Source organism: Haliotis asinina, chromosome 11 (assembly GCF_037392515.1).
Source record: "Haliotis asinina isolate JCU_RB_2024 chromosome 11, JCU_Hal_asi_v2, whole genome shotgun sequence".
Taxonomy (NCBI): Eukaryota; Metazoa; Mollusca; class Gastropoda; order Lepetellida; family Haliotidae; genus Haliotis; species Haliotis asinina.
This window is the reverse complement of record NC_090290.1, coordinates 55,992,658-56,019,650: the sequence shown is the minus strand read 5'-3', so window position 1 is coordinate 56,019,650 and position 26,993 is coordinate 55,992,658. Positions and strand designations below refer to the sequence as shown.

General features: G+C 40.0%; 1 protein-coding gene across 1 annotated transcript; it reads left to right on the top strand.

Annotated features, from left to right (window-relative positions):
* Positions 1-16,283: 16,283 nt before the first annotated feature.
* On the top strand, positions 16,284-26,575 carry LOC137255572 (snaclec A9-like). The gene is made up of 3 exons (XM_067792995.1): positions 16,284-16,527; positions 25,937-26,122; positions 26,337-26,575. Exons 1-3 carry the CDS (start codon positions 16,284-16,286, stop codon positions 26,573-26,575), a joined length of 669 nt encoding a protein of 222 aa, XP_067649096.1.
* The last annotated feature ends 418 nt before the right edge of the window (positions 26,576-26,993 follow it).

The window sequence follows — 26,993 nt, the reverse complement described above, 5'->3', positions numbered from 1 at the left end:
ATTGACTTTCTCCACGAAAGATATCAACACAGGTGCTGCCATTTTATCGCGCATGTGATTGCACCCACTCACTACTGGAAAATATCGCTGTGCTCATCAGTGCATATCGTCCCATTTTAGGATGCACTTGTCCAGTGAAAAGAAAGTACGAACAAAATATTTAATGGCATTTAAAGACCTTTATGGGCTACACTAGACTGTGGCTGTTGTTCTAAGCAAGCCGTATATAGTACTGAGTTAGTGCGTGTGGATGTTAGTAAGCGTTAGAGGGTAACGGGAGATTTGTTGATATGGCCTCTAGTAAGGTTTCGTCGAGGGAACTGATATTGTTTCATATATGTGAGACATTGAGGGAGTTGGTCTGGTTTCTTGTGAGCGTCGACGGCTCATAGTGTGTCAACTAAGCTTTTGCAAATTTAGTAAAGTATGAGTCATTCATTGAGTGAGTGAGTGAGTAAGTGGGTTGCTCCCTGGAACCATATTCTATGTATAGCACAGCGTGCTAGCACCAAATGAGAGATGATGACGTCTCTCACATTTACCACCCCTGGGTACTCTGTGTGTGGACCTGACAAACCTAAAATACATTGGCAGGGAAGGATTCGACCCATCGATGATAGTTTCCTGGTATGCCCAAGGGACACAACTCCACTTCGCAGACTATCATCATGATATTCCTTTCAGGAATATGGTAGAGGACATCATTAGCATTGTATCCATTTAAAATCGTAACTGAGTCCTCTGAATATATCAGCCAGTGAGTAATGATAAATACATTTGTCTGGAGAAGTTTGCACATTTCATGACACGTTAACTCTCATAAGGTAAATATTGAGTTCCACTGAAGTTATTGTAGGAAGGGATGTAATAGACACTGTCTTCCATCCTCTTTTAAGTAATATTTACTGAGGAATGTTTGTGTGTTTAGGTGGCATATCTGTATGGCAGCTTCTGTCAACTTAACCTGTCATTCACTGGTAGACATGTAGATCGATGCTTTTGATCACTGGATTGTCTGATCCACCCCAATTATTTATAGACCACCGTCATATAGTTGCAAAATTGCAGACTGCGGCAAAGCACAAAGCTCACTCTCTCACTCCATTCAACTTTTACAATAAACAAGTTTAAGTTATGTCCGAGTGTCCCCAACTACTCCAAGGAGTATATTATGTAAATATAGATCGAAAGGTGAACAGCACCGTGGTGTAATATGCGGTACGGCTGTTATACAAATGGGGTTCCGCCTTGAACTCAGTGTCTCTAATCCCAATGGGTATTTCATCACGCTAATGGAGATGTATTGATCCTCTATCCTGATTAGGTAATTATATACATATGGAAATTAATTAAGCAACACCAAATTCAAAGACACATAAAAACTTAACAAAGTTTAACGAAGTAATTTTGATGATTGATTATTCAATTTTGATGTATTGACATACAGCATGAGCTTTTCATGGGTTGATATGACGCGCGTGAAGCTTGCACAGCGCACGTGCATTGCTTTAACCTCAACTTTCGAAAAATGCACTTTTTCCCTGGGGTGTTTACAAGCGCAGGTTGTCGATTGCATTCGGTTTTTCATTCATTTCAATGTCATGGCACGTAGGAAATTATCAGAGGCCACTCGTTGGCAAATAATCGGCATGAGGAATGCTGGTATGTCTCTAAGACAAATCGGGACTCAAATCGGACGACATCATTCCATAATTTCAAAACTTTTGAAAAAATACCGGGCCACTAATGAAGTTAAAGACCTGCCTAGACCAGGAAGACCCAGGAAGACCACAGTCCGGGAGGACAGAGCTTTACTGAGACTTGTACGGCGCAGGTCCTTCGACTCGAGCTCTCGGTTGAGACAGGAGTGGCTTCCAGGGAGACCCATCTCGAACAGGACTGTTCGGAATCGTCTGAAAGCTGCAGGATACCGGGCAAGGAGGCCAATCAAGCGACCCAGACTGTCTCCAGCCCATAAGGCAGCCCGACTGGCCTGGTGTAATGACCGTTTGCACTGGAACATTGCCTCTTGGAGGAAGGTCCATTTCTCAGATGAGAGCCGGTTCTTGCTGCACATGGTGGACGGTCGTACTCGGGTCTGGAGGCAGAGGAACACAGCAATGGCTCCACGGAACATCCAGGAGACTGTGGCCTTTGGGGGAGGTTCCGTTATGGTATGGGGGTGCATTTCCATGAACTGCAAGTTGGATATCATTACCATCCGTGGCAACCTTAACGGTGTTCGTTACCAACAGGAGGTTCTTGACAGGGCTGTGGTACCTCATTTTGAGAACCATCCTCTCTCAACGAGACCCATATTTATGGACGACAATGCTAGACCTCACAGGGCGCATGCTGTAAATGATTTTTTGCGGCAAAATGCAATTGACAGAATTCCATGGCCTGCCATGAGCCCTGACCTCAACCCCATTGAACATTTGTGGGACTTTATTGGCCGTCGTGTGAGGCAGAGAGACCCACCAGTCCATAATCTCAACGAATTGACGGCTGCCCTGCATGAGGAGTGGAACAGGATCCCCCAGAATCAGATCCGGAGACTCATCCAAGGAATGAGGAGGCGTCTGGAATCGGTGGTGCGTGCGCAGGGAGGACACACTAGATATTGATGAAAGTCGGTGTGCAGACTCTCAGATGACTGTTCTTTCTTTCCATGTGACATTTGTGTTAATACACCTGACAACAACGTCTGTGGATGAATAGTAAATTGTGTCCATTTTTTCATGAATTTAAGACAGTTTTAAGAATTTGGATTTCGTTGCAATAAAGCAAAGTCTTGATACTTTTTCCCTTTAAGTTGTTTGTCAGAGATCGTCTGTTGAATAAAAAAGTGTCAAACTATATCAACCCGGCATATTTTGATTGTCAGAACACTTCAAAGTTGCTCCAATAGAAAAAATTGGGGTGTTGCTTGATTAATTTCCAGGTGTATATAAATGTGTGGCATTGTTTCTGTCCCTTTAAAAGCTGGAGGTCATTATAATTGTTCCAAAGTCCTCTACCATTCCATTGTAATAAACAGGTGGATGAAGTCATGGTGGTTTAACAGGAGATCGTGAATGAGGGGAAGGTCCTCTGCACTGTGATGGAGAGGTTTCCATATCCAGAGGTTCAAAGCTGTTACGAACCTCGACAGAATTGTTCAAAGATAGGTCAAGGTGCTTAAGAGCTTTTGCTTCTTTTCTTTTATGTTGTTTTCTTTCTACTTTGGAAAAGACAGTTTTGTTTGGTTCAGTTTTTTCCCCAGTATGGGGTTCTGGCACAGATTCTGGTCTACGATCAACTGTTTGAGACTGGGGGGTAGATGGTACATCAGTCTGCGTGTCAGTTCTTGAAGTTACTGCACTGAGCGAGTAGAGGAGTGTTTACTGATCGGTGACCCAGCTAATGGCTGTCTGGCACACACTATCCACTTTTTGGATAGAAGAAGAAACTGCGACAGAATATGGCTTTGTTAAATTGTTGTTTTGTGTCCGGTCGGCAACTAATTTTTTGGCCTCAGAGAAAGAAATGTTGTTTGTATATTTGATTTTAATAATCCTAGATTCTTTCTCAAACACTGGACATTGCTTAGAGTAAGACATATGCTCACCACTACAGTTTGCACATTTCATGGCATTTGTACAATCAGTGTTCTCATGATTTCCACTGCAGCGGGAACAAATTGGGGAGTTGTTACAAGAACTTGCCCCATGACCAAAATGTTGACATTTAAAACAATGGAGTGGATTTGGGATATATGTATCCACACCGATGTTAAGATATCCAGCTTTGATGGATTTGGGTAGTTTGGAAAGTGCAAAGGTAAACAGATAGGTGGTAGTAGGGATAACCCTGTCATTAACTTTTCTTGTGAAACGTTTCACGGGTGTCACCCCTTGAGTTTTTGAGTTCTGCCACAATCTCCTCTTCTGACATGTCAGACAAACATTTTGAACGATCTCGAACAATGCCTCGACACGTATTTAATGTCTTGTGGACAGATAAAACAATCTCAGTATCAGCAAAATGGTTTGCTTTGAGCAAATTTAGAGACTGCTGCCTTTTAGCACATTCAATCAACAAAGAGCCAGAACGGAGACGAGTAATATTTTGCACAGTGCCACATATCCCTTCCACAGCCTTAGAGACAACAAAAGGGTATATCTTAAGCGGGAGACCATTTGCACCTTCCACAACCAGAAATCGAGGCCATGACTCTACATTTAAAACAGAACGTTCATCATCAGAAGACGAAATAGTGTCTATACCAATATGCCGTCTTTTAGTTTAGTACCGACAACCAGTGATTTATGGGGAAGCCATGTTGAAGGTAAACATTCGACATCCCTGCTCCCCACCCGCCCTCGAGTGTCAACGAGGACAGTGCTGTAGTGGAAACCAACGACAAACACTAGGGCTACAAGGATGTTATACTCAAGCAATATCAACACAGGTAGCAAATATAGCCAAACAGAATAAAAGTCAGGTTGGTTCAGACCCTACATTTATTTGATGACAATTTGAACCTGGAGGTCAATAGTGCCAGATTGGCCCATGAGCCACCGTCTTCTGGCATAGGACTCTAGGCAATTCAATAAATAAATAGTGTATACATTTGACATAGAAACGGCCAATACCCAATAATAGATAAAATGTGCAAAATACAGTCACCATGCACAGGGCTTGGCGTGACCAGCCGATTGATAGAATCGGGCCCATTCAACCACCCGTCTAGGTGAAGTAAGGGCCAAAGTGGTGTGTTGAGCAAAAGGAGCACGGTTGCAGGCACCTCTCAACCACCAGACTACCGTCCTCCACCGACACGGAACGCAACCCACGGCAAGCAGGTTGCCCAATTCGGCAATGGGGTGCTGTGGACACATTCTGCCCCGGGTCCACACGGGAGAAGCACTTAGCGTTACCCAGCACCCAGAGGTGGCTCTTCACGGGTGCCGATATTCAAAAGTACGCCCTGGAAAGGGTTGAGTGTTTTCGTATGATTGCGTACTAGCTTCCTTGAGAGGGTTGATTTTAAGTAAGTTGTAGAAAACATTGAATGAGTTGATATGGGTTTGATTAACCCATTTAGGCATACTGCCAAATTGCCGTCCCAAAATGGGACAATATGCAGTTTAGTATACTTATTTTAGGTAATTAGTTAGAATCTGTATGATCAGCTTCCAAAACCATATATCATCATGGAAGATCTAAAAGGACATTATCCGCTTTGGGGAAGAGTCCATACTAACAAAAAAGGTAAAGGCCTTGAAGAATGTAGTTCAGAGAATAATGCCTGCAAATGTAATGAATCAGTCACGAATCTACATGCAGCTATTGGAACATATTCTGCCTTCGATCTGGCACTCACTGATTCAACCTTGTATAATGAGTTTATTATGCCTGGGTCATACTGACCTATGGGAGTGATCGCTTCCCCACCATTCTTACATACATGGCCACATTGCTGTCAAAACAATTCCACAGTCATCTACAACTCCATATACATGTATTTGTAAGCCATGGTGCAATAATGAATACAGACAGATCAGAAACTGTAGGAAGAAAGACCAAGTATTTTCAACTACATCCTACCATGCATAATTTGAATGAAGCTAAAATCTGAAATGCCAAGACTCGACGCGTATTAAACATCAGTCATGGAGAAATTATGTTTCTAAAACGAATTCACACAACTCATACAAGAATAAAGTGCGAAGATTAAAAGTCTTCTAAACACGTTTTGAGAGATGGTGATGATTTATGAACTGATAGAGCTGATAACTTTGCTTGATTATACTCTCGTCAAGCATTTGGTCTTCAGTGTTCATCCGTGTCCCAGAGTTTCAGATCATCAGAGCCAACAGGCAGTTCACAACGTCAAAATCAAGCTTACTATTTAATCAAGCAAAGTAAATCTATCATGACATTTCCGCCATATACTATTTACCATGACATACCATGACATACCTTATCAAGGCCATTGACTTTCTCCACGAAAGATATCAACACAGGTGCTGCCATTTTATCGCGCATGTGATTGCACCCACTCACTACTGGAAAATATCGCTGTGCTCATCAGTGCATATCGTCCCATTTTAGGATGCACTTGTCCAGTGAAAAGAAAGTACGAACAAAATATTTAATGGCATTTAAAGACCTTTATGGGCTACACTAGACTGTGGCTGTTGTTCTAAGCAAGCCGTATATAGTACTGAGTTAGTGCGTGTGGATGTTAGTAAGCGTTAGAGGGTAACGGGAGATTTGTTGATATGGCCTCTAGTAAGGTTTCGTCGAGGGAACTGATATTGTTTCATATATGTGAGACATTGAGGGAGTTGGTCTGGTTTCTTGTGAGCGTCGACGGCTCATAGTGTGTCAACTAAGCTTTTGCAAATTTAGTAAAGTATGAGTCATTCATTGAGTGAGTGAGTGAGTAAGTGGGTTGCTCCCTGGAACCATATTCTATGTATAGCACAGCGTGCTAGCACCAAATGAGAGATGATGACGTCTCTCACATTTACCACCCCTGGGTACTCTGTGTGTGGACCTGACAAACCTAAAATACATTGGCAGGGAAGGATTCGACCCATCGATGATAGTTTCCTGGTATGCCCAAGGGACACAACTCCACTTCGCAGACTATCATCATGATATTCCTTTCAGGAATATGGTAGAGGACATCATTAGCATTGTATCCATTTAAAATCGTAACTGAGTCCTCTGAATATATCAGCCAGTGAGTAATGATAAATACATTTGTCTGGAGAAGTTTGCACATTTCATGACACGTTAACTCTCATAAGGTAAATATTGAGTTCCACTGAAGTTATTGTAGGAAGGGATGTAATAGACACTGTCTTCCATCCTCTTTTAAGTAATATTTACTAAGGAATGTTTGTGTGTTTAGGTGGCATAGCTGTATGGCAGCTTCTGTCAACTTAACCTGTCATTCACTGGTAGACATGTAGATCGATGCTTTTGATCACTGGATTGTCTGATCCACCCCAATTATTTATAGACCACCGTCATATAGTTGCAAAATTGCAGACTGCGGCAAAGCACAAAGCTCACTCTCTCACTCCATTCAACTTTTACAATAAACAAGTTTAAGTTATGTCCGAGTGTCCCCAACTACTCCAAGGAGTATATTATGTAAATATAGATCGAAAGGTGAACAGCACCGTGGTGTAATATGCGGTACGGCTGTTATACAAATTGGGTTCCGCCTTGAACTCAGTGTCTCTAATCCCAATGGGTATTTCATCACGCTAATGGAGATGTATTGATCCTCTATCCTGATTAGGTAATTATATAAATGTGTGGCATTGTTTCTGTCCCTTTATTCAATTGCTTATCCTGCTGCAGGCATTCGGGGAATGTAAACGAGAGATTAACTTCCTCTAAACGAGACAATTTGGTGGTGCATCTATACATATAAGGGTCTTATTGCTTCAGAGTGTGATACTTCTCTTTCATATTCACAAACTTTCAAAAGTGCATGTTTTCTAATACCACCATGTAATGACGAAATACGCGGGTTTCACACAGTCGCTGGGTTTGTAAGTTTCTTCAAACGCGCATCTGAGATTCATATTGATTGGTTGGAGACTAAAAATATTTGAACTGCGTGTTGTACTGGACACAAAGGAACTGAAGGACCAGTCTCACATTCAATCGAATAGCATCGTTTGTTTTGTAATTTTTAAAAATTTGTTTCTTCCAGACTTTAAAAGCATTGATTTCTGCACACTACAAAGCCCTTAGTCAGGATGTAGCTATGTTCTACGCCCTCCTAATGTAGTCGTGTCTTACAGAGGCCCTTTAATGCTATACGACATAGTAATAAGGTCATCATCACAAATAACGACATCATCGTACACCATGAGATGCACATAAACCACTGGACGATCACAATGGAGTTCTACACCATCATATATACATTACCCTTGTTGATTGTGACTTTGTTGACTACGTCGTTATAGATGGTGCCGTTATTGACTTTGGCATTATTGAGGAAGCCGTTTTTTTATGATGTTGGTATCGATAACGTCATTATAGATTGTGTCGTTACTTATGGTGACGTTACTGATAATGCCTGATAGAGTATGCAGGTATTGATGCGTTATAGATAATGATATTAATATACACGTTTTCGTTCTTCACCAATATCGGGGCATTTGTGTAGCCCAGTCGTAAAAGCGTTTGCTCGTCACCCCCAAGACCCGGTTTCGACTCCCCACGTGGTTACAGTATGTAAAGCAGGATTCTGGTGTCCCTTGACGTTGCTGGAATATTGCTTAAAGCGGCGTTACACCAAATTCAATCACTAACTCACTCTCCACGATTCCAAAATATGATGTGTTTCAGATTGTACAGGAGTACACACAACGTCCACGGATCTCTGTTTCCAGTATCGATTACTGTCTCTTCAAAGTACCATTTGTTGTGTTGTATTGACGTTCGCAGACGAAACAAAGGAAAACTTCAGCTTGATAAGGCGGTAATGGAATTTACTTCTACAAACAGAAATACAAACAAAACATATTATTGGTTCTTGTCGCGTGGATCTTTATCCTGCAGAAACATGGTTTGGAAATCTTGAAGTGGCGAACTTTTCGCAAGCATCGCCAGCTCTGATCACTGAATCACTGAACAATGCTCCCCCTCATCTCAGTGTGCTTGCTGGTAGCAGCTATGTAAACATTCAGATGACAATACGCAAGTGCTATGGAGCCCCACAGTCTCTGTGTTTAAGTGGTACTTATATATGAATGCGGAAAACTACAGCCACAACACAAAGGGACCATATATTGTATTTCGATGTAACCTTAGTTCGTTATATATATATCGACTACAACATGGAATAAGTGGCCTTGGGCCCGTTTCACAAAGTCCCCTTACCGGTCCGACCTCGTAAAGCAGGTCGTAGACCACCTCGTAATTTTTTACCCCGTTTCACAAGGACCTCGTACATTTACACTGTGTCGTTAACAGCCACAAATTTAGGACCCCGATTGACTTGTCGTAAATGCTTAAGGAGGTCGTAAACACTACTAGTACAAAGATGGCGTCAACGACTATGGTACAGCAAGTGATTAAAACACGCTAACTAATAAGACCTAAGAAATTTTGAGATCATGATTCAAAACATTATTTGGTGTACAGTATAATTTCAAATGTGAAAAATCGGATAATTACTATGATTATTTGATTTACAAATAACATGCTAACGATCACTGATATCAGTTTTTCATGTTATTTCCAATGATAAATCTGAAACGCAGCCCATGAACCTAGAGTCGGTTGGGATGCTTTCGAAACTATACTCACGCGGACGCCTAAGTGCGCTTTCCGCCACATTGGATAGTGTTTACAAAATCTCCTATTACATCACGAATATTACATAGTCGGCTGCGACAAATGCATCACTGAATTACTGAGACATGTTAACATGATATTACATCTGGTTTTTGCCACCAATACCAACAGAGACAAAATACAACGAAACATACTGGGGGTGAAGACTAAGACTGGGCTAATTTAAAACGTAAACAAACAAAAATTCCGATTTTACAGTGTAGCACTTTATAAACAAATTCCGACATCCAACTGGCTCTCCATTTCTTTGAATGGCTCAATACCTGTATGCATAGAAAAAGTAGCATGGCAGGGAATTAAAAACAGAATCTGATACAATTCAAAGGCGTTCGCGTGAGTATAGTTTCAAAATATTACCAGGTGGTCTACGACCTCCTTTACGGGCTTTGTGAAACGGGCCCCAGTTCTTTATATGCGTGTTTATTATCAACGTAGTTTATTAACTCTAGTTTGCTAAGCACTTCTCGGGGTGGTGGGGTAGCTTACTGGATAAAGCGTTCGCTCGTCACGCCGAAGGCTCGAGTTCGATTCCCCACACGGGTACACTAAGAAGCCTATTTCTGGCTTCCTCCGCCGTAGTATGACTGCAATTCTAAAAACGGCCTAAAACGATGTTCATTCACTATTTCAGCGCTTCTTAGAGACTATCTGAAAGTTCTGAGCCTCGAATGGAACTGAAATTCTTTTTCTATTTGTAAGCCATGAATATTAGATTCGGTGTTATGCCCTACTGATCTTTTCCTGCGGAATATTGCCACCCCTTCAGGCTGACCTCTGTTACTGGTTGTACATTGTGTTATTTTGCAGACCATTGCCACCCTTACCTCGTAGGGCTGATCTGTATTGCTGTTTTTGCTTAAATATTACAGACTACTGTCACAGACTACGACTTGTCTCGCCAGACTGACCTTTGTTACAGGTTGTGGTGTTATATTGCAGACTATTGCCACCCGGACACAGACTACACTTGGTCTGGCCAGGCTGACGTCTGTTACCGGTTGTGTTGTTATATTGCAGACTATTGCCACCCGGACACAGACTACACATTGTCTGGCCAGTCTGACGTCTGTTACCGTGTGTGTTGTTATATTGCAGACTATTGCCACCCGGACACAGGCTACACCTTGTCTCGGCAGGCAGACCTCTGTTACCGGTTTTACTCTGGGCCGGAGACTTGGGACAGGGCCAATGCAGGGTGTAAGATGGATGGGGGCTCGCTGATTCAACTCGACACACCCAGGAAAATAAATCACATTAAAGATGTGATATCATCTTCACCAGGTACGTATGCCGCCTTTCAGTGATTCCGATTTAGTTCAAGGGAATGGGTGCTATCATTGACTGGTGCGACAGTTACTAGTTGTTCATTTTAACAAATTTGGATCTCATGAAAATACATATCATCAACCAGGGAGCTTTCTGACCACAGTATCAAGTATCTGAAACAGCCTTGACACTATTTGTCCACAATTGTTTCAAACGTTACACTTTACATACAATTCATTTAAAACTTCCAGACTATGATTCAATGGAGTTTGCTATTGGAGGGAAAAGGAAAGTCGATAAGTGGACATGGCCAGATGGCTCAGAGATTAGCACCAACGACTGGGACGACAACTACCCGATCGACAGCTCGGACAAGTCACGTGTTATCTTGGAACTGACCTCAGGTCACAGGTGGAGGAATGTGAACCCTGCAGGCACAACAGCGTACATCTGCGAACTGCCCTTCCTATCCCTCGATCCCTATGTGTGATAATACATCGTGGTATTGGACAGGAAAACACTGAATACAGTCGACAACGAAGTATCACTAAGACATTACTGTCTCAGACTTACAAGAAAACACCATTTTCTATGGACATCTATCGGGATGACAATACATTCAAAGATTGTACAAGAAAATACCATTATCTATGGACATCTGTTGGGATGACAATGCATTCAAAGACTTACAAGAAAACAAGGAATTTATGGACAGACACGATCTGGATGACAATACATTCAAAGACTTACAAGAAAACAAGGAATGTATGAACAGACACGATCTGGAAGACAATACATTCAAAGACTGTACAAGAAAACATAGGAATCTATGGAGAGAGATAACAATACATTCAAAGACTTGAAACACCGGAATTCTATAGAATAGAATAGAACAGAACAGAACAGAAGGTTATTTCACTAACAGGCCTCCGGCCCAAAATACATACACGAACATTGATAGATAAGTAGAGTACATGTTATGTATTTTAAAAAATGAAATAGATCCTTTACATTTTTACTCTGTAATATAGATAAAAAATTAATAATTGATGGACATTTACTAAATTATTTTGATATGTACTTATAGCTGATATGAGAATATAATCCAGGCTGTTGTTATAGAGTCTAATGTACTATGTAGCCATGTCATATGAGACTTATTTGTTATTATTTAACCTGCATTCTTAATCTTTATCTCTACACTAGTGTACATCGTCTTGTACGCCACAATGTTCCTTTTTGTCACTTCCATAAATTACTATATATGCTATTTATGGCCATACTTGGTCATCCCATGGGCGAGTCAGTTATCACATCAACAGTACAAGGAAGTGCTATTGATTCTCGATCTGTCCATTGTTGAGTCTTTGCCTGTTCATTGCTGTCAAATACGGTATATATACCTATATTGTCAAAGATTAGTCCGGTATTCCGACTGTCTGAGTAGGGCCGACAGTCTGAGTAGGGCCGAATGCTGCTCGTAACGGGAAACGCCCTGGGGTTGAGCTGGAACTCTGCTCGCCACATTCCTGTGTACTTGTTCATGTCATGTCTTGTGGAAGCAACAAGAGAAGTTTCAAATCAAGTATGCCTTCGTCTTCGCGTTGTCAAGGAGTTAGTTCCCCTGTCGACCTAAACCACGTTTTGGCAGCACTTGGAAAATGATTTTATAACATGTTAATAACATTACCATGGCATTATATAACCAGTTTTCACATGAGCGCAAGGGACCACCACCACGATAATCTTGGTTTTCTTTGAATTCATACCAGTTTGATCACAAAATTAAACAATATACATTAATCTTTTTCACAACTGTGCACAGATGTCAGTCATTGCTGACACCTCATCAGCAAACGTAAGAGGGCAGAGATTGCCAATGAAGAAGAATATGTAATATCGTCACTTCCTTCCTACTCGATAAAACTGCATAACTTACTGCCAAAAATGTTAAAGATCTGAGAGCTCAAAAGACAGCCTTGACGAGTACCGATTTTACTAGAAACACTATTTGATACACCCTTAGATGTCCTGACTGAAGCTGACGAAGAACTGTACATTATATATATGTTAGCAGAATAAGAAATTAACCTCCTATAACCACCTTGACAGAGCGACTTTAGAAGAGCATCATGCCTTAGAAACCAATCTTGATCCGCACTAAGAAAAGACATAAGTTGACTAACCCACTGCTAATTAGTTATAATAAACTGAAATACCACAAGAAGGATTACAGCTTCTCACACTCCTCCAGAATAACATAGAATCCTTACTAGCAGCTGCCAACCTCTCCTTTTGTGTACTCAAAGAGGCTTCCTTCTTAACTCTGAAAACATGTTTAAAAGGATATATGAAACACCTGAAAATATCCACACTTTGATTAAATCTCTATGAGCTCTTAGGGCCTTGTACTTATCATGCTTTAACTCCTGTAATTCTTGATCCCACTATGGGAGCTTCTCCCTGTCACAGTCAGCTTTACGCACACAATCATACACGCTTTATAATTAGTGTGGGCTGTGGCATTAGGCGGTAACTTGACAAGCGTAGAAACATCAACACGTGTATTCAGTACGTGTAACAAATCACCAAGAAATTCAGCAAATAAAAGCTCAAAGTGTGTGATAAGCTTGTTTTCTGTGTCCTTTGACCATGCACATGTGATCTATGAGTCAACCCCTTCATCAGACAGAGTGTGTATGACTGCGAACCCAACCACTGCCTTTCGTTTAAAGGGGCACTGATGCGGAGCGAATAATGTTTCTCGCCAACGGTCTAATTACGAAACCAAGCTGCAAATTGGTCAGCACCCGCTCCCTCGACCGTGACGGACAAAGGGACTGGGCTCCTGTCCACATTAGCAGAATTTCTTCACCCTAAAAAGTGAGGAGGCCGGATGCTCATCACATGACGTTATTTAAAAATATCCATGGTATTCCTTGTCTGATCGTAACAAAATATCCCAGCAGTGTAGTTTTTTTTCGGATGCTTGGATACTATAGTGACTGATCCAATTTGATCCTATTTCTGTGTTTTTAACCTCGATATTTAATCATGTTATGTGAAAATATGATATCTACATGCACGTAGTAAGCCATTTGTTTCAGTCCAAAAGATTGCAAAGCTTTACATTTAGATAGTTTTGATGGGTTTTTTTGTTGGTTCAGCTGTGATAGTAAATATCATACGTAAATTTTGGTAGCTGTGGTTGCTACCCCGGTTTATTATTTATGATAATAAAAACACACAGTTAATTTATATGAATTCGTAAACTACAAACGATGACTTTGCCTTTGGTAGAGAAATCTGAAAATTATCTTACGTAAAAAACCAAACTTATTACACCTATTTACCCAAGTACACAGCAAATGCCTGTATGTATTCCTTATATAACGAATTTCCGTTGGTATCCTCAAAACAGTTTCGGCCCATAAGTGTTTTCAGGGTGCATGCGACACAGAGATTACATCTTCCTTGCTGTAACTCGTGTTTGATGGTGTAAACCTACATGTGTTATTTGTCATCATTCACTGGATGGTCAGTTAATGACTTTATAGCAGGTATAATTAGTAGTAACACCACTTTGGTTACTCATCAAAGGTTCCCATTTGGCACTTCTCCTGTCCGGAGTAAATACTCAACATTATAAATTAAGGTCTGTAGTGGAAAATGTATTGTATGTTATGTAATATGTGCATGTAAGTGATGTAAGAGGGTTAATCAGCTGAGTTACAAAAACAAACATCGATCAAAGGATTAACCGATAGCACACTGACTGATTAATTACTTTTATCTTCCACAGCGGATTTGTCAAAAGGCAGTGTGTGTAGATGTACAAATCTATACTGACTACACCCTGTCGTAAAGTGCAAGTGTAAAAACAACATCCTCCCTTCAAAGAATTAACCACCATTGCGTTGACTGATTGCTCATTATTGGTTAACTAAATTACTTAGAATGGCGGACATCATACAATTAGTTGCCAGGTGTGCTATCTTGGGTGACCAATGAGAGGTTTATCAGGTTTTCACCAATGTGTTACTTTTTCGCAAATTAGACTGTTGTAAGACACATGACACAGAGCAGGATTTTTTACCAGCTGCAGATGAATGGAATATCGTTCTTTTATGTGGATATTGATGGATATATTCCTGAACAAGGTAGTAGCCTGACATTGTTCCATAAAATTAGTCTGTTTTACATTCGTTATTTGCATTTTGTTTTAGTTTATTTGTTGTAGCATTCAGCAGAATCTATTTGACAGAAAACACACACTAGATCGCGTATGTGTGTGAAATAGGATCCACATTGGCACTCTATACAACGTATAAATGTTGCTGTCATGTTAGAAATTTATATATAAGTCTGTATAAGCAGACTGTGTGTTCTTTCGTTAAATTTCAAAATCATACAAATATGACAATAAACTAATTAGGGTTATGAGACAAAATATAGAGACGTAAATTGGCTTCGTTATTTTCCCGTCCTAATAGTTTTTTTACCATTTCTACCACTGGCAGATGATTAACCTTCAAAGTGTTTCATTTGTTTTCATAATACCTTTGTAATGAAGTAAAATTACTTGACCTTAGTTGATCTGTCTATAATTAAACTCTCAGTTGCGCATACGGACTGCGCAGCAGAGGTCACGAACCAGTCACGAATTCTGGGATATCATCCGGGTACTCACTGGAGAAAAACAATAACAAAAGTTTACACCAGTCCATGGAAATTGCTCCGCATCAGTGCCCCTTTAAGCATTACGTAGAATTGAGACAGCAAGTCTCAGGCACCTATTACCGCTGTAAGCTTCAATGGTAGGTTGTATAATGGCTGAAGAAAAAATAAGCATACTCATGGTTATGTACTAACCGCTGGTTGAGGAACGTTTGCATTGCAAGCTCGTGAAATACTGACAATATGAAGGTGTTTACTTCCGTATGATATGCCAGGGTGGTAATTATTAGTCACTTGGTTTCATGCTATCATTTAGTGTGCCACTTACGGGTGGGGATACACTAACCTAGCCGCTTGGTAACATCCGGGTGGTGTAGCCTTGTGGCTAAAGCGCCTCACAATGTGTATTTATTTAAACCGTTGTGTTTAGAAAATGTTTGCCCTTCAGTTAAGACATTACGTACTTCTCTTAAAAACTAAAACAGCCAGGCTGTTAGACAAACAGATGAAACGCGCGATAGTGTTTATTCTGTAGTGCTTTTCTCCAGAAATATATGTCTTTACAAAGTGGTTGGAATCAAACAAAGCATGATGGTTTTTTGAGCATTTTCTAAATGAAAGGAATTTAGAGATTTACTACTAAATAGAAAATTGAAATCAAGCGCCGTGGGAACTTGTCGACAAATACCGCAATGAAGTTTCACCACAGGTTTTAAACTAGTAGGCCATTTATGTTGCCATTTGTGATGGCAACTGCGTACATATACATACTCTTTAATTACCTAAACAGGGAGACAATATGCTCGCAGTTTCATTAATATAAGATAAAGCAAGCTATTAGCCCATATCTAAATTAGAAGTTGGGATTATATCTGTTGAAGATGCTGTCGCTAGGTGATGGTGAATGTGTAATGATTTTCTGAGCGGGACAGTGCAGCACATGAACGTTCACTGGAACAGCAATGGCCGTCTGTACTCTGATTACAACTGTTACCGGACTCATGTTCACAAACATGAAGCACCAATGCCCCACCACCGTGGTAGATGCTTCTCTGTATGGGTGTTTCGAGCTCTGCTGGAGGGACAAACGGTGCCATTCGTTTTTCGTACGCGAGTCCACGCAGAGGTGCTGTCTTGCTCCAAGCCGTTACCTTGTAGGCGATCTCGTTGGAGAGCGGGGCATCAACTACTTCTGGCTTTATCCTGGTGAGAAAACATCATGTTGTGTATGTATTATCAAAAACTTTCATTATTGACAACGATAACTGACATTTATAATGCGCCTGTATCCATGTGCATTAGCCTGTTATATAGTTTCAATTATATGCCTAATTGCCTATGAAGACTCTGAAACAGCTGTAACTACATAAGTAAGTTAAATTTGATTATCAGTCACAGCCGTATTTCTGTCGATGTAACAGTCTTAAAAGACTTATTATTTGACTTATCACACACACACACTCACACACACATACACACACACACACACTCAACGTCTAAGGCGGCAGCTACAAAGAAGCGGGTTTCCCATTCGCACAAATCAACTGGGTTTAACTGGATTAACTGAAAATTCCTAAACACAATAACCTTGATTTGTATGAAAAGTTAGCATATGAAAGTAGCAGGGTGTTATGAAGATTCGACACATGCACCAGACACCTGCACAAATTTGTCCGTTTGTTCATGGAACCATTCCAGTGATTTTTAGACAACCAGAATGATCAGGCTTGATGTCTTTATAGCTTTAATATTTCTTGTTTTATTGACATTTTGTTCCAGGACGTTTCGTGGTATGATGAGACACTACATATTCCGAATTAAAACATGCCTAGGCATGGCTCCTGCACAAATGTAGACTTTGATATTGTTTACAGTATTCAGATAATTCCACCGTTGTAGGATTTACATTCTTTTGACCATGAACGCACGTTTGTAGCAGCTATTTATTAAATGCAAAGTTCTGCCCGTTAGAAGGTCACATCTTATCAAAGTCTCATATGAACACAAGCGAATTTGAATAGATACACGAAAATGTGGTCGGACTTGATTTTAAATTCTATTCCGTTATTTATGTATGATTCATCATTGTCAGTTATTTGCGTTTCTCATTTGTTAAAGGTCACGTATACTTTAATGGGGTACAAATGCAAAACCACTTGCTGGTCACTTGACATCGTGATAAATGAAACCCCGTCATTAAAACTGCTCATTTCGGTCTTTAATTACCTTAAATCGACCTTTTCGTCAACAGTGCACGAATCTCAACCGCAACCAACCAGAGCGGCGCGTCTCCGTGACGTAATAGTAGGTATAGAATTGAGGGTCTGTGCAGTATTCTTCTACATTTCAGGGATTAAACTATTTCTTTTACAGGTTTGTACAAACCTGAAATCGCAAAAACTGTTGAGAAAAATGAAAGCTATATGTTCTCACAATCTACTATCATTTAGTTTTGTCTCCTGCTTTGCCTAGTTTTCGAGTTACAACCCTTGTTTTCATACACGATTCTGTCAAAATCACTTGGTGTTGCTAGGTTGTAATCCGTTGTATAATCCTACATGTTATTTGTCATCATTCACTTGATGCTCAGTTAATGAATTTATTACAGGTATAATTAGTGGTAACGCCACTTAGATTACCCGACAAAGGCCCCCATTTGGCATTTCTTTTGTCTGGATCGATCAAAGGATTAACCGATAACACGCTGATTGATTAATTAATTAGTTTTATGGGGATTTAAATGGGGGATTTGTCAAAAGGTATGTACATTTACTAACCTATACTGAATACACTCTGTCGTGTCTGTGTCTATGTAAAACAACACCCTTCTTTCAAAGGATTAACCGCCAATACATTGATTGATTGCTCATTATTGGCTAACTAAATAACTTTTTAAAAAGAATGACGCACATTATGCAATTAGTTGCCAGGTGTTCCATCTTGGGTAACCAATGAAACTATACAGCAATGTGAAAAACCTGAAACGATACGTCACGTTTTCGTATATTAGACTGTTAAAAGACACATCACTTGGGAAATCTGCAGATGAATTATATATCACTTGTTTTTGTGGATATTGATGGATACATTCCTCGAAGAAGGTAATAGCCTGGCACTGCTCCTATAACTTTAATTTTAATATTTGCATTTTTGGTTTTAATAAGTTGTCTTAGCTTTCAACAGAATCATTGCTTTTTTTAAGTGTAATGATGCAGACGACATACACTAGGGCGTGCGCAGCGAATTATGATTCATATAGGCAAACTATGAAATGTCTACATATTACATTCCTGTTATACATTCGCAGATCGCTTTTTTATTAAGTTTCAAAATGCATACACGTATGATTATAAATTAATTAATATTAGTATTATGAGACCAAGTATATAGACGTGTATTGACAAGTGTGAGTGAACGTTACAAACCAACTTAGCAAGTTTTAGAAATTTATCGCGCAATATTTTCACCTCGACCTCGCTTAGGTTATGTTACAGGTTGTGTCATGCAAACCCCTTTTGGTAACCATAATCTCATTAATTCAAATGGATTTGACTTCACGATTTTCAAAAATGGCGGCGCCCTGTCTTGGGATGAAAGCTATTTAAGTTTGTTTTCACCGACTTACAGAAGCAAAATTACTTTCTACTGGTGGTAAAATATGTATTTTATTGATGGACAATAGGATTTTACATGACATTGCTTATGACATAACAATTTCACTCTTGGATGCGGTCAATATAAGGGGTCAATATAATATTAGTTAAAGGGGCACTGGTGCGGAGCATTTTCCGTGGACTGGTGTAAACTTTTGTTATTGTTTTTCTCCCGTGAGTACCCGGATGATATCCCAGAATTCGTGACTGGTTCGTGACCTCTGCTGCGCAGTCCGTAAGCGCAATTGATAGTTTAATTATAGACATATAAACTGAGGTGAAGTCAATTGTACTTCATTACAAATGTATTATGAAAACAAATGAAACACTTTGAAGGTTAATCATCTGCCAGTGGTAGAAATGGTAAAAAACTATTAGGACGGAAAAATAACGAAGCCAATGTACGTCTCTATATTTTGTCTCATAACCCTAATTAGTTTATTGTCACATTTGCATGATTCTGAAAATTGATAAAAGAACACACGATTTGCTTATACTCATAGTAAATTTCTAACATAACAGCAACATTTATACATTGTATAGATTGCCAATGTGGATCCTATTTCACACACATACGCGATCTAGTGTGTGTTTTCTGTCATACAGATTCTGCTGAATGCTACAACAAATAAATTAAAACAAAATGCAAATAATGAACAGACTAATTTTATAGCAACAGTGTCAGGCTACTACCTTGTTCAGAAATGTATCCATCAATATCCACGTAAAAGAAATCGTATTCCATTCATCTGCAGCTGGTAAACAATCCTGCTCTGTGTCGCGTGTCTTACAACTATCTCATTTGCGAAAAAGTAACACATCGTTTCACGTCTTTCGTTGGTGAAAACTAGATAAACCTCTCATTGGTCTCCCAAGATAGCACACCTGGCAACTAATTGTATGATGTCCACTATTCTAAGTAATTTAGTTGACCAATATTGAGCAATCAATCAATCAACGCAAGGGTGGTTAATTCTTTGATGGGAGGATGTTGTTTTTGCACTCACACTTTACGACAGGGTGTAGTCATCTACACACACTGCCTTTTGACAAATCCGCTAGAAGAACAAAAGTAATTAATCAATCAGTGTGTTATCGGTTAATCCTTTGATCGATGTTTGTTTTTGTAACTCAGGTGATAAACCCTCTTGCATCACTTACATGCACATATTACATAACATACAATACATTTGCCATTACAGACCTTAATTTATAATGTTGAGTATTTACTCCAGACAGGAGAAATGCCAAATGGGAACCTTTGTTGAGTATCCGATGTGGTGTTGCTACTAATTATACCTGTTATAAATTCATGAATTGACCATCAAGAGAATGATGACAAATAACACGTGTAGGTTTACACCATCAAACGCGAGTTACAGCAAGGAAGATGTAATCTCTGTGTCGCATGCAGCCTGAAAACACTTATGGGCCGAAACTGTTTTGAGGATACCAACGGAATTTCGTTACATAAGGAATACACACAGGCATTTGCTGTGTACTTTGGTAAATAAGTGAAATACGTTTTTTTTACGTAAGACAATTTTCAGATTTCTCTACCAAAGCCAAGGTCATCGTTTTTTTGTTTACGAATTCAAATAAATCAACTGTGTGTTTTATTATCATAAATAATAAACCATTGTAGCTACCATAGCTACCAAAATTTACGTATGCTATTTGCTATCACAGCTCAACCAACACTCAAAACTACCTAAATATACAGCTTTGCAATCTTCCGTACTGAAACAAATGGCTTGCTACGTGCCTGTAGACATCATATTTCCATGTAACATGATTAAATATCGAGGTTAAAAACACAGAAATAGGATCAAATTGGATCAGTAAGTATACCATCCAAGCATCTGAAAAGAACTACACTGCTGGGATATATGGTTACGATCAGACAAGGAATACCATGGATATTTTTAAACAAATGGCATGTGATGGGCATCCGGCCTCCTGACTGTTTAAGTGAAGAAATTTTGCTAATATGGACAGGAGCCCAGTTCCTTTGTCCGTCACGGTCGAAGGAGTGGGCGCTGACCAATTTGCGGTTTGCTTTCGTAATTAGACCGTTAGCGAGAAGCATTATTCGCTCCGCATCAGTGCCCCTTTAAGATAATATTGTCACTTCGACCACAACCTCGTTTCCGAGGAAGAAAGCGTTATATCTATGGAAACTCCTTTTGGTCAGCAGTGTGTAGTAAGCAGTCTTGATTTTATAAACTCGATGAAACCTGAACTCCATTTTCTATCCTGGAAGCGTGGCAGAGGGCGAACCATCCGATTTAGTATATACCACCAGGGAGTCTATATAGAGGGGGAGAAGAAACTCCTCGAAAAGCCGCTGAACGTATGTCTCGGGTCGTTACGTAACCAGTGTAGCCAATATGGTGGCAGCGTAGTATTTAAGATTGAGCCCGGTTTATTTTCAACAGCTGATTAAGTTCGCTGAGTGTTGTAACAACTGAAATCCAACATGCAGAAGATAGGTTAACTATTTTGTCACTTCAAGTTAAGTCAAATAATTGGTATTAGTGTCCGTATTAGGACAGTAGATTTGTAGTAAAGTTTCAAGTCGCTATATTACAGCTCACTTGCTTCTATTCTCGATTCACCGCGAAGACACACTGAATTGTGCCGATAAAAACTTCTTTCACACATTCGTATAATTTTTAGGAGAACATACCTTTAGTTGAAAGGTACATGCAAGTAATAGTGACAGTTTTATGACTTAAAATTGCTAGGGTGTATTTGAGGTGTGTGAAAAATATGACATTTCGCCACTGAAGCGCTATACGCCGTTGTTTGACTATTCCTTTCCTAGTTACTTCCTCAAAAACATCTTTCATATACACCTTTAATTCATATGAGGGAAATATACAATCAGGTGAAATGTGTTTGCAAGTAATAGTGATGGTTTCATAATCTAAAAAAGAATGTTAGGGTGTATTTGAGGTGTGTGAAAAATGTGACATATCGCCGATCTGCTCTGATCCGCCATTGAAATACTATACGCCGTCGTTTGAGTGTTTCTAGTAGTTACTTCAATAAACATCTTTCACATACACCTTTAATTCTTATGAGGGGAATATACTAACAGGTGGAATGTGTTTGCAAGTAATAGTGATGGTTCCATAATCTAAAACAAAATGTTAGGGTGCATTTGAGGTGTGAGAAAGATTTGACATACTGCCGATCTGATCTGATTCGCCATTGATGCCTGAGGGTTATAGTTGCACAACTTCTTTCTTTCTTGTTGATCTTATTATTTGGCAATACTGGACAGGTGTTTTAGAACGCTTTGTGAGAATTTTACATTTTATTTTTGAAGGCAGTGTGACAGTGTCACTTAACATTTTGTTAATGTCCATTCCATTCTCCACATGCAATAAAATGTCTGAATTAATTATTGATGTAAAAAAATGTATCAAAGTAGATTTTTTAAAAGGACAGCTGATGTTAACACGTGTTCTCGCGATACTTTTTAGTTCTTTAAAATGTTTTTGGAGGGAAGGTCGCGGTGTATCATTTATTCTTTCATTCATTCACATAATCATGTACTTATTTCTTTTATTCTTTTTCTTTATTTCGTTCATTCATTCACATAATTCTTTCTCTTAAATTCTTACTATAGTTCATTCATTCATTGTAAAATTCCGACTGATACAATAAACTGGCTGAAGTTCTGTTAAACCAGGGATAATCTACAACGTATACTCTATATAGACTCTCTGGTTAAACACAACTGAAGTTGCACTGGGAACGAGCTAAGTCACTGTGTGCGTTGGAGCATGACGAGGCACACGTTAATTAGTACAAATGGTAAAGAAAGCTAGCGAGTGACCTATCCCTGTTGTAGAGTATTCCTGATACCACAGGCTTCCGCAAAGCTCACTTCGCACACACTAACAACCAATTTAAGCACAAACTACGGAGTCTGGTGGAAATCTGTGCATAGTGACACCACCACCCGACCCCAAGGGACAATTGACGGCAACACAACAATTCGGCATGTCTTTGGTGACGTCGAGAAATCAGCAAAATGACGAGCTTCCAACACATTTTCTATACATTTAACTGGAAATCGTTCCTTCTATGGCGTCACTGTAGGGCTCTGGCGTAACCTGTCTGCGGTTTCGTTTGTGGGCGAGAGAGAAGCAGACGGCTTTTTAGCAACTTTTAAGCGCTTGGTATTAATTAACCACAAGTTGTTTTTTTTAAATGGTGTCTCGTTTATGACTAACCAGAAGTCTTTCATATGCAGTGATAAAAAATAGTACCACAACATTGAGTTTAGTGGTCCTTTAACAGCCTCCACCATTTCAAATAGTGGAAAATTGGATGAAATTGAAACACATATTCTCCCGTAAACAGAAACGGAATAGATTCAGTGACAGTGGAAATTGGATGAAATTGAAATACGTATTCTCCCGTAAACAGAAAAGGAATAGATTCAGTGACAGCTAAGATTTACAAAAATGGCGTTTCCCTGCGTTGATTTTTATTGACCTGTAACATCAAACAAAACAAATTAAAACAAGACAAGACAAGACAGAGGTAGAATCTCAGTCTCAGTCAATGTTAATAACAATTGTCCTTTGTTATGTCTATGAAAGACGTAACGACAATGAAAAATCGATCTCAGTTTTCCTTCAGCTGCTTCGGATTACAGATTGAATGGATTAACACATGATCTGAAGTTAAGAAGATACAGAAGTTATCCCCTGTCGAGTTTGTGTGCACACGAGCATTCGCCAGCGTGAGAAACAGAACAATGACGATATCAATACTGTTTGCTGTCGAAGAACAAACATGCACGCAGTTCTAATTCTTGACAACAGAGGCAGTGCAGGCGGAAATTTCGCGGAAACTAATGGATGGAAACTAGTTATAACTATGTAATCCTTTATTGATGATCAGTCAATTTTCTTTAATCAGACTGGCGAGGTTGTTCAGTTTCTTATAGGGCTTTTTCCTTTATCCTGTTGTCGTGTTTGAAATATGCATGTAATAAAATAGATCAAGACCCAACACTATGAACAGCTGAAACTGTACCGGACCCAGTGAGTGAGTGAGTGAGTGAGTGAGTGGGTTTTACGCCGTTTTCAGCGATATTCCAGCAATATCACGGCGGGGGACAACAGAAATGGGCTTTGCAAATTGTGACGATGTGGAGAATCGAATCGGGCCTTCGGCGTGACCAGCAAACCTTTTATTCACTGGGTTTGCCCACTGCCCCAGGAACCAGTTGAGGAGCAAACAATCTCAATCATCCTCCCAAACCACACATTCTCGGCCTTTTCCGCGGCACGTACCAAAAAACGTGCGGTGGAAACGTTTAGAATGACTCCCTAAAATAAGCAGTGACACCGGGCATTGGCGAAAAATGTGTGTCAGCATACTGAGGGGACACAGTAGTGTCTAAGAACACTTTTTCTCCGGAATTCTGTTCAAATGCAAAGTTTGCAAGATATCCTTAAGACATGCTTGATATACGAAAAAACTGTTTTCCTGTACACTGGTTGTCAGCTCTAACCCTTTTGAGATTCCTTGACAGGAAAGGACCTCGTCAAAGAAGGTAGTCATGGTGACGGGACGGCCAGACTATGTGAGAAGTTAAGAGCTAGCTTTCCTGGTTTCACCCCATACGGCCCATTAGTTATACGCCTTAAATAAACATATGCCATGGTTGATTGTTCTGACATATAAACCCTTAGTGCCTCTGAAGGTAATGGAATGACCCATATGAAACAGCCACAAAAAGAACTTTAAGTCACGTTGATCGTTATCAACGTGTCAGTGACTGTGACATGACATTGCAGATTCGTAAATTTACAGCTCCGCCGACGACAGAGGACCAGTTCTGTGAAAGTGACCTCCGTGGGACCTCGAGACAAAACATGTCAGTAACAGTTGATTGTCGTAAGCGATGGCCTGCAGTCAGAATCCCGGAGTTAGAGCTGACTGCTCACTATAAACCCTGGTTTGTCTAGTACACACATATTAATCTACTGGTCGCCATTGTTTCGCCAAGCTGTACGCCAAATATACGCTTTAACGTCAGGCTGTCCTCTGTTACGTGTTGTTATATTTCAGACTAAGTTTTATTTTTATAATGTTCGACGATTTTGCAAGCACATTATAAATATGAACATGTTCACATATATAAGGCATGCATAAATAGACAATACTTACAAGTTTGGCTATATCTGGTTGGCATAGATCATGCCTCGAAGATAGAAAATGACTATTATTTCTCTACAGATGTAACAGAGGCAGAGGTACGTAATACATAGATGGTGTTTACAAGGATCACTTTACATTGTAGGCAAAGGGCCTAAGTCCATATTACATATCCACTCTCTTTTCACAGATGCTATATATGCGCAAGTACACAAAGTGTTGTTTCGTATTGTATATGAATTACAACTTACAAGTGCATGTTTGACTGTATCTGGTAACATGTAAACAGTATTTTCTGGTGTTAAATCAATGTATCCTTCAGCTAACACTTTCCACTGTGCGTGAATGAGTACAATCACGGAATAAATGTGTAACACTCTCAGGTACCTGATTACAAAACGAACACATACATGAATCAGTGGAACAAAATCTTTGTACCGTATCCGTTTTAGATTAGTTTAAATGGCCATTTGCTTTACGAAGACTGTTTACCACTAGACATTTTGGAGATATTATAAGGTAAATAGCTTAGCAAGTATGTTTTCCACATGTTTAAAAGTGAAATTCCCTTTGTTCATGTATCTAATGCTTGCTGTTTTAGGTAAAGAGTGGTATGTACTAAAATCCACATCTGTATCAGATGCCACCCTTGTCTGGCCAGACTGACCTCTGTTACTGGTTGTGTTGTTATATTGCAGACTATTGCCACGCCGACAGAGGCTACACCATGACTGGTCAGGCTGACCTCTGTTACCGGTTGTGTTGTTATATTGCAGACTATTGCCACCCGGACACAGGCTACACCTTGTCTCGGCAGGCAGACCTCTGTTACCGGTTTTACACTGTCCCGAGAACTTGGGACAGGGCCAATCAAAATTGTATAGCGGATGGAGGCTCGCTGGTTATTCTAAACACAACACAGAAAAGCAGTCACATTAAGGATGTGATAACATCTAGGTCAGGTACGTATACCTGTGTCAAAGACTGGTGATGTATTTCAATGGAATTGTTAGTATAGGTTTACGGTGAGATAATTGCTAGCTGCAGTTTATTTTACAACCAATTTAGGTCCCAAAAGGCCTTTGTGCGGCCAAAAGCGCGCACCAACACTCACACACTCACTTTGCAATACTATTTTCAACTTTCTAAATGATATCTTATGCCCATCCGTTTCAGAATACAATACCATCGGAGGATTCGCTATCGGGGGAACGTTGTCTAGTCAGTGGGTGTGGTCAGACGGATCAGAGATCACCCATGACGACTGGGATGATGGTCAGCCTGTATCGGATGCAAGCAAGACACGTATTGTCATGGCGATGACCTCGGGTTACAAGTGGAAGAACGCAGAACCTGTCGAGACTGGGGGATACATTTGCCAGTTACCCTTCGTATCACTCAACCCATATGTGTGAAACGGCTTGACATATGTACGACGTTGTGAGACACGGGTTGACATATGTATGACATTGTGTCACATGGCTAGACATACATATGACATTGTGTAATACAGTTTCACATATATGACATGAGTGATACGGCTTGACACAGATATGACTTATACACATGTAGTTAAGAATTGGTCATCACGATACGTGTCCACGATGTAAACATGTTGAGTTGGTAAAGAAGAAAATAACACAAACGTTTCATGTCACAGGATCGGGTAGGCAGACTCGCTGACTTGGCTGGCACATGTCATCGTGTCCCAAGTGCGTAATTCGGTGCTCATGTTGTTGATCACTCGATTGTCTAGTCCAGACTCGATTATTTACAGATCACACCCGTGTGGCCGGAATATTGCTGAGTGCGGCATTAAACAACCAACCGACA

What these genes read in the sequence shown, in the direction of transcription:
- LOC137255572 (XM_067792995.1), top strand. Translation starts at nt 16,284, where the DNA reads ATGGCCGTCTGTACTCTGATTACAACTGTTACCGGACTCATGTTCACA. An exon ending in CTACTTCTGGCTTTATCCTG is followed by an intron (nt 16,528 to 25,936) that starts GTGAGAAAACAT and finishes GTTATATTGCAG; the next exon opens with ACTATTGCCACCCGGACACA. An exon ending in TGTGATAACATCTAGGTCAG is followed by an intron (nt 26,123 to 26,336) that starts GTACGTATACCT and finishes CATCCGTTTCAG; the next exon opens with AATACAATACCATCGGAGGA.